At 49.8% G+C, this 15,218-nt stretch overlaps 1 protein-coding gene across 1 annotated transcript in view; it reads right to left on the bottom strand.

Moving 5' to 3' along the window:
- MROH7 (maestro heat like repeat family member 7) overlaps positions 1-15,218 on the bottom strand; it is a gene marked incomplete at its 5' end in the record, with an annotated part of 43,519 nt that overhangs the window by 2,861 nt on the left and 25,440 nt on the right. Inside the window, 7 exons of the mRNA XM_079936392.1 lie at positions 177-279; positions 4,002-4,124; positions 4,378-4,533; positions 5,125-5,304; positions 6,069-6,209; positions 11,325-11,439; positions 13,535-13,672. Of these exons, the coding sequence (XP_079792518.1) occupies positions 177-279; positions 4,002-4,124; positions 4,378-4,533; positions 5,125-5,304; positions 6,069-6,209; positions 11,325-11,439; positions 13,535-13,672 (956 nt within the window). The remainder of the gene's footprint in view (positions 1-176; positions 280-4,001; positions 4,125-4,377; positions 4,534-5,124; positions 5,305-6,068; positions 6,210-11,324; positions 11,440-13,534; positions 13,673-15,218) is intronic.

The following is a 15,218-nucleotide window of genomic DNA, read 5'->3' as shown; positions in this document are numbered from 1 at the left end:
CCTTGGCTCACTTCCCAAGCAGTGATCTCAGAGGAGGGGACATCTTTCTAATTTATACCAAGGCCATCTGCTGGCCAAGGCTTGCACCCAAGGGGAGGCATCCACCCAGTGCCAGAAGGGCCGCAGCTTCCTTCCAAGGGGAGGAAGCATAGGACTAGTTCTGCTAGGGCAGTTACCTATGAACATGACCGAGGACTTCCGGAGGGAGGCCCTGGAACTCTTGGTGTACTCCAGGCTCTGGCTGAGGAACGTGAAGGCACTGTCTCGATGGGTGTCCACCTGGGACAAAGAGAAACCTGAGAGTGCTGGGCCCTCAGAGGGACTACCCATCCACCCCTCCCAAAGCTAGGAACGGGGACCATGTCAGGCAGTCGGGTCCTGGCTCCTTGCCTCCTAAACATCTCTGCTACCCATTCTGGACTTTCCCAGAGGCTAGGCCTCATGTTCTCTTAGCTGATTGCAACAGTCATTTCAATGGTCCTTCTGTCTTGGTTGTCTCTCCTTCCAATCCACCCACCTGCTACAGCCGGAAGGTAAGTTCTAAAATGCAAGTCCAGGGACTTCCCTGGTGGCACAGTGGTTAAGAATCCACCTGCCAATGCAGGGGACATGGGTTCAAGCCCTGGTCTGGGAAGATCCCACATGCCGCAGAGCAACTAAGCTCATGCACCACCACTACTGAGCCTGTGCTCTAGAGCCCTCGAGCCACAACTGCTGAGCCCACGTGCCACAACTGCTGAGCCCGTGCGCCTAGAGCCCATGCTCTGCAGCAAGAGAAGCCACCACAAAGAGAAGCCCCACGCACCTCAATGAAGAGTAGCCCCCACTCGCCACAACTAGAGAAAGCCCACACGCAGCAATGAAGACCCAACACAGCCAAATATAAATTAAAAATAAATATATTTTAAAAAATAAAATAAATGCAAATCCAGCCAGAGCTGAGAATGGACATGGCATGCGAGGGACATGACTAAGGAGACAGGATTGACCAAGGTAAAGGATTCAAGTTACAGAGCAGTGGGGAATAAACTAGAGACTTAGGAGGGTCTTAAAAGTCCTTAAAATACAGATAGGAATAGGGCTGCCTTATGCATTAGAAAATACGAAGCCAGCACTTATTCTTAATAAGGCAATGACAAAGCAATGTTCTGGGCAAAATAGTCTGACAGTGATGTTCAGGTTGGATGTGATCAAGTAGAAACTAGGGGGCAGGCAATCTGCTAAGAGACTGTTGAGGGAGATGAAGAGAAGTCTTATCTGATCACTCTCCTGTTGACAATCTGCATGTCAGGGAGTAAACTCCTGGGCCTGGTGGGCAAATCAGTGTCAACTTCCATCCCCACCTCCATGCACACCATGCTCCGGTCCCAGTCGTGGCCCAGCTCTCCCCAGATCTGTACCTGGTACAAGCCATTGCTCCTGACTGGAGTGCCTTTCCCTCTTTCCTTCCTGATGAGTTCCCTCTCATTCTTTGGTGCTCAGCTGAGAAACCAGCTCCTCCCCAAAGCTTTCCACAAGCCTCAGGCAAAGCTGATCCCACCACTCTTGACATTTCCGTAGCATGCTGCACAGCCTTTGTCATGGCACCTATGACATTGGACTATAATTATTTATACCTGTCTCCCCCACTGAATCTGGTGTTCCCCCCAAAGAAGGGGCCAGCTCACTCAGCTCAGAGTCCTCAGTACCCTGGACAGAGCTTGGCGTTGGATGAATGAATGACTAGGTTACGGACCCCTTCTTAAAGATAAGGCTAGAGGTTGACCTTCATATGAGCAGAGGTGCTGATGCCTGGAGAGCAAAGAAGAGACTGAGAATCCGGAAGGGTTTAATGCAGAGGTCACAAGCTGGCAGCCCACAGGCCACAAGTGGCTGGCAGGGCAGCAGCCAGCACAGTGTTTTAAATAAGCTAAATTGATTGTTAATTAATGTCTTATAAAAATCTAGATTTTCTTGTGAAACTGGAGGCCCTGGTGAGAGTGGGCTGCATGGTGAGCTGGAGCTCTCCACTTGTGCTTTCAACAGAGCCTGGGGGGACTTCCCTGGTGGTCCAGTGGGTAAGACTCTGCACTCCCAATGCAGGGGGCCCGGGTTCGATCCCTGGTTGGGGAACTAGATTCCGCATGCATGCTGCAACTAAGAGTTTGCATGCCGCAACTAAGAAGCCCGCATACCGCAACTACGAGCCCGCATGCCACAACTAAAAGATCCTGCATACCACAACGAAGATTGCACGTGCTGCAGCTAACACTTTGTGTGCCGCAACTAAGACCTGGCACAGTCTAATTAAATAAATATTTTTTTTAAAAAGAAAAAAAAAAAACAACAATGCTTAAAAAAACAACAACAAAAAAAAACCAGAGCCTGGGTGCTCCAGGTTGTCACAGCCCTACCACCTCCACGTCACTTATAATCATAACTGCGCAGTCACAGATCATGGTAAGTATTTGAATTAGCGACCCTGGTCAAACACTTCCTCCAGGCCTTTTTCCCTCTGTAAAATGAGGTAAAATATTAGGCACTGGATTGCAGAGGTTTTGAGCATTGTTGTTAATGGTTATTGTTACAAAGTAACAATCTGTTACTTTGTATATTTTTCTTAGGTTGGTGGGAGAATGGGGATGCTGTAGGCCCCAGCCAGATCTCCCTTAGGGTGTAAAGGATTTATTCCCCCAGGTACAGATTGCTTTGGTGGAAGAGAACTGCTGGCCCAAAGTCATGTCCCTTCCCAGGCTGGCTGGCATCCAATGACAAGGCAATCCACAACCTCAAGACCTTCTTCAAGGGACAGAACCGGAAACTGACAGACGGCTCGGTCTATGTGGAAACCTGACCCCTAGTTCCAATGTGAGGAATCTCAGCATAGTGTTGGCTGAGACTTCCCCTGAAACTACACTGCAGCTTGACTCCTCCCCCTGCCACTCCTGCTCTCTGCCCTTCCTTCCACAGGGACTGATCCCAAGGGTGCTCCCTAATAAACCTCCTGCATGCCAATCTCTGCCTCAGAGTCTGCATCCGGGGGGACGCGGCCCATAACAACAGGGAAGGTAGATGGGACTAGATGGCAAAGCTTCCCAAACTGTATGTGGAGGAACCAGGCTGCATCCTGCAGTGCAGCATTTCACTGTATATATGGCTCTCTTCTACTGCAGGATGTTCTTATCTCGAAAGGGAGTTCTGTGGTTAAATAACTTTGGGAAACCATGAATTAACCATGAAACATTTCCTCAGCACAGAACATCTCAGAGCTTTAATGTACCGATGGCACTGCAAACCCCCAAGAGGAAGATGACGATACAGTATTTCCCAAACTTATTTGTCTTGGAACTTCTTTTCTCCCCTGTGGGGCATATCTTGTAGGACTGGTGTTGCAAAGAATACACACTGGGAATTACTGTTGTAGAAAAGGGAGCCAATGGAGCCCTTCAAGCAGGGATATAATATAGACAGACTGTGTTTTAACCAGACCATTTTGGTGGCCTGAATGGGGAGTGGACTGGAGGGAATGAGATTCAAGGCTTGGGGACCCAATGGATGGCTGGACCAATGGCCCTGCTGAGAGACATCCATGACCTGAACTAAGGGTAATGATAGTGGGGAGGGGGAGGGAAAGACAGACTCAGAGGTATTAAGGATATTTAAGATTGATCAAAGGTGAATGTGAGGGAGAGGAATAAGCCTCAGTTAGTTTTAGGTTTCAGCTTTTGGGGAACTAGAGGGACAGAGCAGAACTGACATGGGATAGGCATAAGTTCAGAAGAGATGCTGAGCTTAAGGTGTGTGTGGTTCATTGGGGGAGATGTCGGTAAGCCATGGAGAGGGAACACCAGAAGTGGAGAGAGGAGTGAGAGACAAAGATGAACTTCCAGGAGCCAACGACTCGTAGGTGGTCATGGAATTGTCAGTAAGGATGCTCAGGTAAAAAGAAAAAAGAGGCAAGGAAAGAACCTGCCACCTCCAACACACTCAGAAGGACCCACTGTAGTCTTGGAAGCACTCACAAGGTACTTGCAAATTTTGGCCACCATCTGCTGCTGGTTGTCCCAGGGCTTCCGACTGTAAGCTCTTTTTGGCAATTCCCAAGCCATGAAGCAAGAACAGTGGAACAGGGTCTTCACACATTTCTGGGGGCCAGCAGGAAGAGAACACCAGAGCTGTGGAATTCCAGGACAGCCGGAACGTGTTCCCCCCAAAAAACTGTATGAAACTGGATTTTGGAAAAGCAATTCCTATTTGAAACATGCAGGTGAAGTTGGCTGTTTTGAAGAGAAATACTGACATGGGTACCTTTGGTAAACAGACTTGGCCAGACATAAATAAACTGTCCGGTGATGGATCATCTGTGATTCTAGGTTGGGTTCAGGGCCGTGCACTCACCTGGCTCACCTTGGCATTGCTCTCTTGCATGGTCAGCAGCAGGGGCACCAAGGTGCTGATCATCTGCTCCTCCATGGCCGGGGTGCGGGGCGGCCGCAGCTTCTGGACCACCTTGCCGTACAGGTTGATGCAGGAGGAACGCACGTCCTCTCGTGACTGGGGCAGATCCAGAGGCTCAGGCATGCTCCGTCTTCCAGGAGGCTGCCTGGGCCTCTGTGCCCCCCATGGAGGCACATGGCCTTCCTTCCACTCATTCTGAGGGCCCCTCCAGGCGCAAGTCACACAGAGACGGAAAACAGTGAAGGCCACCTGGTGGGCCGATCTGGGGCTGGCGTCTCCCTCAACAAAGCCTAGGTCTGGAGCTCTGCCCACTCTTCCCAGCCAGGGCCCCCACTAGCCTAAAATGTGCCTTCATGCCAAGTGGGAAAATGCCCCCCTCTGCTGCGAACAATCATAAAACAGTGACCCCTCTAGGTGGACCAATCACAGTGAGGCAAGTCTCTGGGGAAACTTGATGACGCAAAAAGACCTCCCTCTGTGAGAACTAATTAGAAAAGGAACGTTCTCTGTGCAAACCAGTTACAAAGAGACCAGGACCAGTCGGGACTAGTGCCGCTTCCCCTGAGCTGACTCGGCCTCGCACAGGTCCCAACAGGCTGTGGGAGCTACTGCAACTCCCAGAGCAGTAGAGAACTGCCCTCCGGGTGCCACCCCACCCCATCCTCCCACCCCCATGGGATTCCTTACATCACTGAAGTGTGGCAGCAGGATCTGCAGCATCTCCACATAGACCGAGCTGTCCATCAGCTTCCGGTCCTGCCCCTTGAATATGACCTTGATGTTGTGGACCGCCTCCACCACCAGCAGCCCATCCATACTCTTCAGACCCTTCACCATGGAGGGCAGGAGGGCCTGCACCTTGGTGGTCTGTGGAGAAGGAGCATTTGGGATGGGGGCCCCTATCTGTGCTAACAGGTGGGAGACCCAGCCTCTGATTCACTGAGATGAACTTGGTCAAGCAAGTCCCACCTCCAGGCCTTTGCTTACGTTGTCCCACCTGCCTGGCATGCCCTCACTCAAGCTCCTGCTGTCCCCAAAGCCTTCTTTGGCCTCACTGACTCCTTCCTAGCCTGGATACCTGAGGCCCTTTGTTGTCTCCCTGCTTCTTGGCACTATATAGATGATACCATGCATTGTTAGCTAGCTTTCTGAGTCTATATCCTGTCCCTTTGTCCCTCTAAAGCCTAAGATGCAACAACAGTGCCTGGTAGAGAAAAACGCAGCACTTTTAATAACGCTAATGGGGCTTCCCTGGTGGCGCAGTGGTTGACAGTCCGCCTGCCGATGCAGGGGACACGGGTTCGCACCCTGGTCCGGGAGGGTCCCACATGCCACAGAGCGGCTGGGCCTGTGAGCCATGGCCACTGAGCCTGCGCGTCCGGAGCCTTTGCTCCGCAACGGGAGAGGTCACAACGGTGAGAGGCCCGCGTACCACAAAAAAAAAAAAAAAAAGAATAAAGTATATAGGGAATTATTAAGTGATACCCATTTTACAGATGGGATAACTGAGGCAGAGACAGAAATGAGCTCTGATTCCAGCCACCAGTATTGGAGAGTCAAGGATGGCCAAGCTCCATCCTTCCTCCTGTCAGGGGTCTAGCTGGGCGGGCTCTCCCCTACCCTCCACTTACCTTTTCAGTCCTTTGGGCCAGGATGACCAGGCCTCGGATGGACAGCACCTTCATGATGGGGTCCTGGTGGCTCAGGCCTTCTGCCATCCGCCCCAGAGAGTATTCCTCAGGGATCCGTCGCACCTCCTCCATCTGGAGGAGCTGAGGAAGTAAGGGTAATTATTCCCTGGCCCAAGGGGTACCTCAGGCCCTGTTTGCCTCTGGGGCCTCATTCACACCTGCCTACCCTCTAGCCCACATTCTTACCACCAGCCAGCTTCTAACCAAGCTTCCCATCATTCACGGAATGACTCAGGCTGTTTTGTCCCCTCTGTGCGGGCAGGATTCCCTTCTGCCGGGGCTCTCACCTCCACTCTAGCCCCAGCTCACCATGCACAGCTCCATCCAAAACTCAGCCCCCCTGAAGGCATGTTTGACAGTGTCCCCAGGCCTCGTCTAGGCTGACTGCCCCCTTCTCTGGGGCCCTGGGAGTCCTGAACATGGAAACCTTAGTGCCCCCACGTGCTTATGCATCTGCCTCCCGTATCCTATCCCACTGGCGGCTTCCTTGAGGACACAAACTGAGCCTTTCTCCTTGGGCGCCTGTTACCTGATACAAGCTCTGGGGTGAAGTGTGTGCTCAGGGAACACTTGTTGCCTGAGTTCACATCCAACAAGAAATGGTTCCTTTCCTCCTTAGAATTGCCCTCCAGGACTTCCCTGGTGGTCCAGTGATAAAGAATCCGCCTTACAATGCAGGGGACGTGGGTTCGATCCCTGGTCAGGGAACTAAGATCCCACATGCCGCGGGGCAACTAAGCCCGTGCGCCACAACTACTGAGCTTGCACACCTCAACTAGAGAGCCCGTGTGCCACAAACTACAGAGCCCACGCGCCCTGGAGGCTGCACACCACAAAAGAACTGCCCTCCTCCAGTGCCCCCAATTGCGGGATTAGCACCACCAGCCCCCCATTGTCCCAGCCCCAAACCAGGCATCACTCTCATCTCCTTCCTCTCCCTTGCCCCCCACCTCCAGCACCCAACCGGTCTTCAGTTCCTGCCTAGTCATCCTCATAAGCACTTCTCCCATCTGTTCCCTTGTCCTCCATCCACTGTGACTATTGAGACCCTGTGTCTTTGATGAGAAGAGAGAGCTGGAGAGAGCGGGCAGGACAGTTGATGGGGTGGGGAGTGGGGGAGGCAGGAAAAGTGAGGCTCCACCTACCACCCGCCCTCCACCCATCATACAGCACTGCTGCTCTGCATCAGTGTGCTGGCACTGTTCTAAGTGCTTTATGTGAACTCACCTAATCCTCATCAAAACCCTATGAGAGGTCAGAATGGCCATCATCAGAAAATCTGTGAACAGTAAATGCTGGAGAGGGTGTGGAGAAAAGGGAACACTCTTGCACTGTTGGTGGGAATGTAAATTGATACAGCCACTATGGAGAAGCTGGGACGAAGTGAGAGAGTGGCATGGACATATATACACTACCAAATGTAAAATAGATAGCTAGTGGGAAGCAGCCGCATGGCACAGGGAGATCAGCTTAGTGCTTTGTGACCACCTAGAGGGGTGGGATAGGGAGGGTGGGAGGGAGGCGCAAAAGGGAGGGGATATGGGGATATACATGTATGTATAGCTGATTCACTTGGTTATGCAGCAGAAACTAACACAACACTGCAAAGCAATTATACTCCAATAAAGATGTTAAAAATAAATAAATAAAGGGCTTCCCTGGTGGCGCAGTGGTTGAGAGTCCGCCTGCCGATGCAGGGGACACGGGTTCGTGCCCCGGTCTGGGAAGATCCCACATGCCGCAGAGTGGCTGGGCCTGTGGGCCATGGCCGCTGGGCCTGTGCGCCCGGAGCCTGTGCTCCACAATGGGAGGGGCCGCGGTGGTGAGAGGCCCGCGTAGCGCAAAAAAAAAAAAAAAAAAAAAGGATAGTATTGGATTATAACCCAAAGAATCAAGTAAATATCCATGAGTCTGTATTGCTATAAAAAAATAACCAAATGAATACGTGAAAGTAGAAGGAACAACTCGTACAGAAGAATTCCAACTAATAATTGTAGGCTGAATGAAGGAAGTAGAAAAATCACCATTAGAAACCACAGGAATAATGGCTCAAGGCAGGATCCATTGATGAATGCTAAAATTAGGGGGTAAAAGTTTAAGTTGCCTAGTTTCAAATATATTTCACATATATTTCTTACTTACAAAAGGATAGTGTTACCCTCACAGTCCCAACCGCCTTTACCAACTGATGAAAGTTAACATCATCAATAATAAGAAGTTAAAATAGAGGTCATGGGGCCCCTGACATGATGCCCTGAGAGGTCACATCACCTATAAAGGTTCTTCTCCTAAACGCATAACCTCAGTCTAATCATGGGCACACATGAGACAAAGCCAAATGGAAGGACGTTCTACAAAATACCTAGAGTTAGTCTTTCAATGTGCCAAGGCCATGACAGACAAGATTAGAGGAGATGAAGGAGGTCCCATTAAGTCAACTAATGTGCAAGGTGGGATCCGGAATGGATCCTGGGACAGAGAAAGGACATCAGTGGAAAACTGTGAAATCTGAGCAGTCTGTAGTTCATAGTATTGTACCCATGTCTTAGTTTTGATTATTGTACTATTTTTATGTAAGTTGTTATCGTCGGGGGTAGCTGGCTGTGGGATATATAGGAACTTTCTCATTATTTTTACAGCTCCTCTGTTACATCTAAAATTATTTCAAAATAAGAGTGAAACAATAAAAGATTTAAAATTTTTGCTTAAAAAAAAAAAACCTATGAGATGGGCAATTCATTATCCCTGTATTATAAGAAAGCAAGGCACAGACAGGTTCAGCAACTTGCCGAAGGTCACAGCTCCCTTGAAGACTTCACCCGCCATTGGAAGAAGCAAGCACACACACAGTCACAGCATGGGGGGCTGGGGGAGCCGGGGAGGGACATCTGAGCGACATCAAAGCACCACTGTGAACATGGTGGGCCTGGCTCTGGCCAGGAGTGGGCCACCTCTTCTGGGGACCGGGAGAAGGACTGAAGCTGGGTGAGGACCCCTGCCACAGGGAGGGAGGGCCACTGCTCAGGGCTCCAGGGGAATGCTGGGAAAGGTTAAGCCTACTGTCCCTGACCTTGTGGACACGGGAGGTCCAACCTCCACCCCCCTCCCCAAGAGCCCCTGTGGCAGCCACTAACAGACAGAGAGAGGACCGCCTCTGCCACGAGGCTGACCAGGATAGAGGAGCCAGGTGGGCAGACCTGGTCTGAATCTCTCTGGACAACTTGAGCTGTGCGACCTTGAAAACTGCCTCTTGCCTCGCCGACACATGAGCTTCATAATTCCTGGTTTTCAGGGCTGCTGTGCTGATGGGTGGGGTAGCAGATAAAAGAGGTCAACGTGGTGCTTGGCATGTGGCAGCCCCTCAAGAAATGGCACTTTCCCTTTCCTCACCAGGGTCATGGGGGAAATTAGAAGTAGACCCAGCAGAGCTGAGGCTGTAACCCCGCCTCCTGGCTCCCAGACACACGCTTGTCCTCTCGGAGGTGACATATTCTGCTGGTGCCTAAAGAGCCAGGCAAAGTGTTCACTTGGGTGCTCACTCATCCATCCTATCCCCACTTCTTGGGGGCCCTCTTGGGGCTGGGTTTAGGGATGCAACATAAACACAATGTAGTCCCTACTCCCTAAACTCACAGTCCACTGGAGAGGCAGAAAGGTGCAAGAAGTGCCGGGATTGCCACGCTGCCTTGTGTCCACCTGGCAATCTTTACTCAAGGCCCAGCTCAAATGACACCTCTTCCAGGAAGCCTTCCTTAACCTTCCACTGTCTGAGCAGACAGTGAGCCTCTGAGCCCCACTGTACAGACCCTGGTGATAGCCCAGACCCACTGTGTGGCAGCCAGCAGGTCACAAGAGGAAGATGGGATGGCGGTTAAGAGAGTGGGTTTTCCAAATGTCCATCGACCAATGAATGCAGAAACAACATGTGGTATGTACATATAATGGAATATTATTCAGACTTAAAAAAGAATGAAATTCTGACCTGCTTTACAACATGGATGAGCCTTGAAGACATTATATTAAGTGAAATAAGCAAGACATGAAAGGACAAATATTGATGAATCCACTTATATGAAACCTAGGGTAGGCAAATTCATAGAAACAGAAAGTAGAATGGTGGTTACAGGGGCTGAGGAAACGAGGAGGGGAGAGTTAGTGCTTAAGGGGTACAGAGTTGCAGTTTGGGAAGGAAAACGAAAATCTTCTGAAGATGGATGGTGGTGATGGTTGCACAGAAGTGTGAATGCACTTAGTGCCTCTGAGCTGTACACGTAAAAATGGTTAAAATGGTAACTTTCATGAAATATATATTTTTTACCACATACACAACCACAAGCACACACACAAAATGAAAGAGAGAGTGTACTTTACAGCCCAGGTGTCTGGCTTTGAATCTTGGATAAGCCACTTAACGAGCTGGGTGGCCTTGGGAAAGTTACTTAAATCTGTGCCTTGGTTTCCTCCTCTAAACTAGGGGATGGAATAGTATATGCATCATAGGATTATTGTGAGGATTAAATGGATCGGTATGTGTAAAGCTCTTAGAATATGCCTAGAACGTAGTAAGTGCTCAATAAACGTTGGCTATTGTTATTGGCAAGTCTTCCCTTCTGGGGTCAACCCTACCAACCTTCTCCTGACTCATCTCTCCCCAGTACCCACTCCAGTACCCCCATACACTCACTCAGTTTAGTTGTCACTTCCTCCAGGAAGGCCTCCCTGATGTTCCCCCACCCAACACATCCAAGACTTTTGTTCTCCCACCACAGCCTGAATTGCCCCCATCATAGCACAAGTCACTCTATAGTACCCTGTGTTATAATTGGGGCGTACTCTGTCTCCACTCCCATACCAAGAACTCCTTGAGAGCAAGGCAGAGTCAAATTCATATTTGTGTCCCCAATCTGGTACCTGGCACACAGAGGTGCCCAGCAAAGGTTGGTGGTTGCCTGGGGCAAGGGGGAGTCTGGGAAGAGTGGAATGGGGTGGAGGGGGTAGAAAGAAGAGGAGAGATGGGAGGGAGGAGGGAGAGAGAGCTACAAAGCCTTTCTACTCAAAAGAAATCATGTTCAGGAAAGACTCTAAAGTGTTAAGTATTTATTGCACAGGAGAAATGACCAGCAATGGGAACTGAGGCCTATGCTTAGGGGAAGGCCCAGGGGGACCCCTGCCCCACGCCCAGTGCCCAGTCTCTACCTCCACGAAGAAGGCAGTGGCGGTGATCTTGTGCTTCTCGTCGCCTCGCTCCAGGAGCGGGATGAGCAGATAGAGGATGCGGCACAGCTCCTGGCAGGAGTACTGCACCATGGCCCTGGGGGTGGGGGAACAGTGCCCTTAGGCTCTCCAGCCCCAGGGGCATGTGCTGGGTGGGGGCCTAGCCCCAACACTCAAAACTCTGGGCAAGCCCAAGTCGCCTGTGTTCCTGCATCCCCAGGGTTTCCCACCTGGACAGGATCTCAGAGACCATTTGATCTAACTGCTTCATTTTACAGATGGGAAAACTGAGGCCCAGAGTGGGAAAGTGACTTGCCTGAGAGCACAGAGCAAATCAGTAAGAAAGATAGGCTTAAGACCCCTGAGTGCACAGGACCACTCCAGCAGGAAGAGACAGGAAGGAAAGGGTGTGAGGACCCACTCACTAGGCACCAGGCAGCAGCCAGACACTTTCAAGTAGTTATTGCATTTGATCCTCACCATTACCCTTTGAGGTAGGTTACTGTTGTTAACCTGTTTCGTGGATGAGGAAACAGAGGCTTTGAGTGTGAAATGCCCAAGGCCATAGAGCTGGAAAATGGCAGAGCTGGAGCCCCAACCCAGGGCTCCCCACTCCAGCTGCCTCATTCATTCTACTAAGCCAGTGGTTTTCAAAGTGCAGCCCCTGGGCTTCCCTGGTGGCGCAGTGGTTGAGAGTCCGCCTGCCAATGCAGGGGACACGGGTTCGTGCCCTGGTTCAGGAAGATCCCACATGCCGCGGAGCGGCTGGGCCCTTGAGCCATGGCCGCTGAGCCTGTGCGTCCGGAGCCTGTGCTCCGCAAGGGGAGAGGCCACAACAGTGAGAGGCCCGCGTACCGCAAAAAGAAAAAAAAAAAAAAATACCGCAAAGTGCGGCCCCTGGACTAGCAGTATCAGCATCACCTGGGAACTTGTTAGAAATGCACATCCTCAGGCTCCCATCCCAGGCTAACTGAATCAGAAACTTCAGAGGTGGGGCCCAGCAATCAGTGTTTTAACGAGTCCCATAGGTGATTCTGATGCAACCTCAAGTCTGCACTATGCTTCATTAATCAATGAGTCCAGGAAAGTGTGTCGGCCAAGAGTAGAGTCTGGAGTAAGACAGCCTGGGTTCAAATTCTGGCCCTACCACTAGCTGTGTGACTTTGGGCAAGTCACTTAACTTCTCTGGGTCTCAGGTTCCTCATGGGTAACACTGGGAAAATAATAGTGCTATTTCACCGGTCATGGTGAGGGTTAAATGAAAGTCCATGAATGTATGGCTGTTTGCATGGTGCCTAGAGCACAGTAAGTGCTCAATAAATGCGGTTGTATCCTGAGACCCCTGGGGAGAGCACCATCCTGGACACTCAGCGTGCAGGGCTAAGAAGCAGACTCTTCCTGCAGGAGCCACATTAGTGAAATCAAGGTGCCGCCCCACCCTTCTCCTGACCCCATGGGAGGCTGTGTGTGGTTGGGGGGAAAAGCCCTGATCTGGGTCAGCAGGTCAATTCCAAGCCTTGCCACTTCCTGGTTGTGTGACCTTTGGTATATAACTGTCCCTCTCTGAAACTTGGCACCCTCCCCTGCAAAATGTGCATTAATAATCCCTGCCACCCCCCCAAAAAAAAATCCCTGCCCCACCAGTCAGCATGACGATAATAAAAGCTAACCTGTGTTGGACTCTTACTATATGTCAGGGGCTGTTCAAAGTACTTTAATCCTCACCCAGATCTTGGAGGTGGGCCCTGTTATTATTTCCACACTACTGATGGGAAAACTGAGACACAGAGAAGGAAACGAACTTGCCCTGGGTCACACAGCTGGGTAGTGGTAAGCTGGGATTCAGACGCAGGTAGACCTGCTCCAAGGCCACACTATAAACTGCTCGGCTAGACCATAATTTCTGTATTAGCGTGGGAACTAAATTCATAATGTGCTGAGAAATGTGCTTTATAAATAACCTAAGTGCTCTGCAAAGCCAGGTACTGCTGTAATGACAGTTTGTAGAGTGTGTGCTATCTTTCACATCTGAATTGGCTACCCACTGAGGTATATGATACTCTGCCAGTCTCAGAGGAGAGACGATGGAGGGAAGGGTCTTGCCCAGAGAGAAATGTAAACCCAGGTCTTTCCAAAGACCCTGAGGTCTCTCCCCTCCCTCCAACCCCTGCCCTGGGGGTCGCTGGCCTCACCTGGCCAGCAGGGACACTCCACGGTGGTGGTTCTCTGCCTGTCCCATGAGCTCCCAGCCACCCTGGTCCTCCAGAAAGGTAGCCTCGTATGAGCAGCCCATCTTCAGCAGAAGGATTTTCACCACTTTGACCACACAGCTGCCAAGACAAGGGGACTGAGACCTCATGTCAGCCTGCCCCCAACAGGCCAGACCTCCCTCCACCCAAGTCTCTCCCACCATCAGTTCCATCTGCCAGACAAATTTCTCTCCACAGCCTCAGCACATGGTATCGTCATGTGACAAGATCCTATCTTGCCCTTACAACACACCTGTCAGGGTAGGAATTGCTTACCCCATTTCATTGGCAAGGAACCAAGTTGCCAGGAGGTTAAATTGGTTTAACCCAAAGTGCAAAGCACTGTTATAGGCCAGGACTCAAACCCAAGGTGTCCTGACTTCAAGCCCAGCTACACAACTGCTTGCCTTCTATCCCTCAAAGTGCACTTTTCTGAGCATAACACGCAATAGAAACCAAAAAGGAAAAGACTGAGGAACTGGACTGCATAAAAATTTTAAAGTTCTGAATAGCAAAGACCATCAAATTGTTGCAGGTTAAGTGATAAACTGGAATACAAATGACAAAGAGTTAATGTCCTTAATATATAAAGAGCTCTTACAAACCAATAAGAAAAATTCCCAACAGTCCTATATAAAATTAGGCAAAGAACAAGAACAGGTTGCTGACAGAAAAGGAAACAGAAATGGCATTTAAACCTCAACCACATTCATAATAAGAGAAATACAAACTAAAATTACAGCAAAATACCATTTTTTTCAAATTTCAGATTGGCAAAGATGAGAATGTGCTGGCAAGGCTGTGGAGAAATAAATAGTGTCATATACTACTGGCGGTGGTGTCCTCTGTGGGAGGCAATTTGGCAAACTGTGTGCTTTAGGAGGTCCTTCATTTTCCCTTCACTCACTGGTCAAGAACTTTTTCCACCACATATTCCTATTCCACCATAATATTTAAATACAGAAACCTTCTGATGCACCCATTCTACTGTCAGGAATTCATCCTACATATACAATCACATGTAGGTATAAAGACATATAAACAGCCTCACTCACTGCAGCATTGTTTCTAATTGCAAAATGCTGTGCAGCACCTAAATCGAGAGGATCCTGGTAAAGTAAATGATGGTATATTGGAATCTACACAGAGGGATATTATGCGGCTGTTAAAAATAATGAGGCAGCTCTATATGTAATGATCTCAGAGATGTGGTATACAATAAAAGCAAAAATATATAACTGTGTAAGGTCCACTAACACTGGTATAAAAGTAGAGAATGAAAACACATGGGCTTAGCCCTACATCAACCCCCTCTGAAGGGCAAGAAAGAACTTGGGGTTCTTAGTCATCTTAGGGCAGATGACTGGGGTAAAGAGAGGAACAGAGACTCCCTTTTAATGCCTTTTGAGATTTTTACCCGTGTGCCTATATTACCTGTTCCAATTAATAAATAAAAGTCAAAATGGTTCGGCCTTGGGTACAAATCTAATACAAATAATATCTCTAGGGAGGGAGGAGGAAAACCGAAATGGCGAGCTCCTTGGGGGAAGCTGATTCTTCCCTGCCATCCAGCACTAAGCAGAAGACATACCCTGCAGGTGCTCACAAACAGTTGTTGAACACATGA

Source organism: Stenella coeruleoalba (genome assembly GCF_951394435.1).
Source record: "Stenella coeruleoalba genome assembly, chromosome: 1".
Taxonomy (NCBI): Eukaryota; Metazoa; Chordata; class Mammalia; order Artiodactyla; family Delphinidae; genus Stenella; species Stenella coeruleoalba.
The sequence above is the reverse complement of the archived record's forward strand: the minus strand, read 5'-3'. Positions and strand labels throughout refer to the sequence as shown.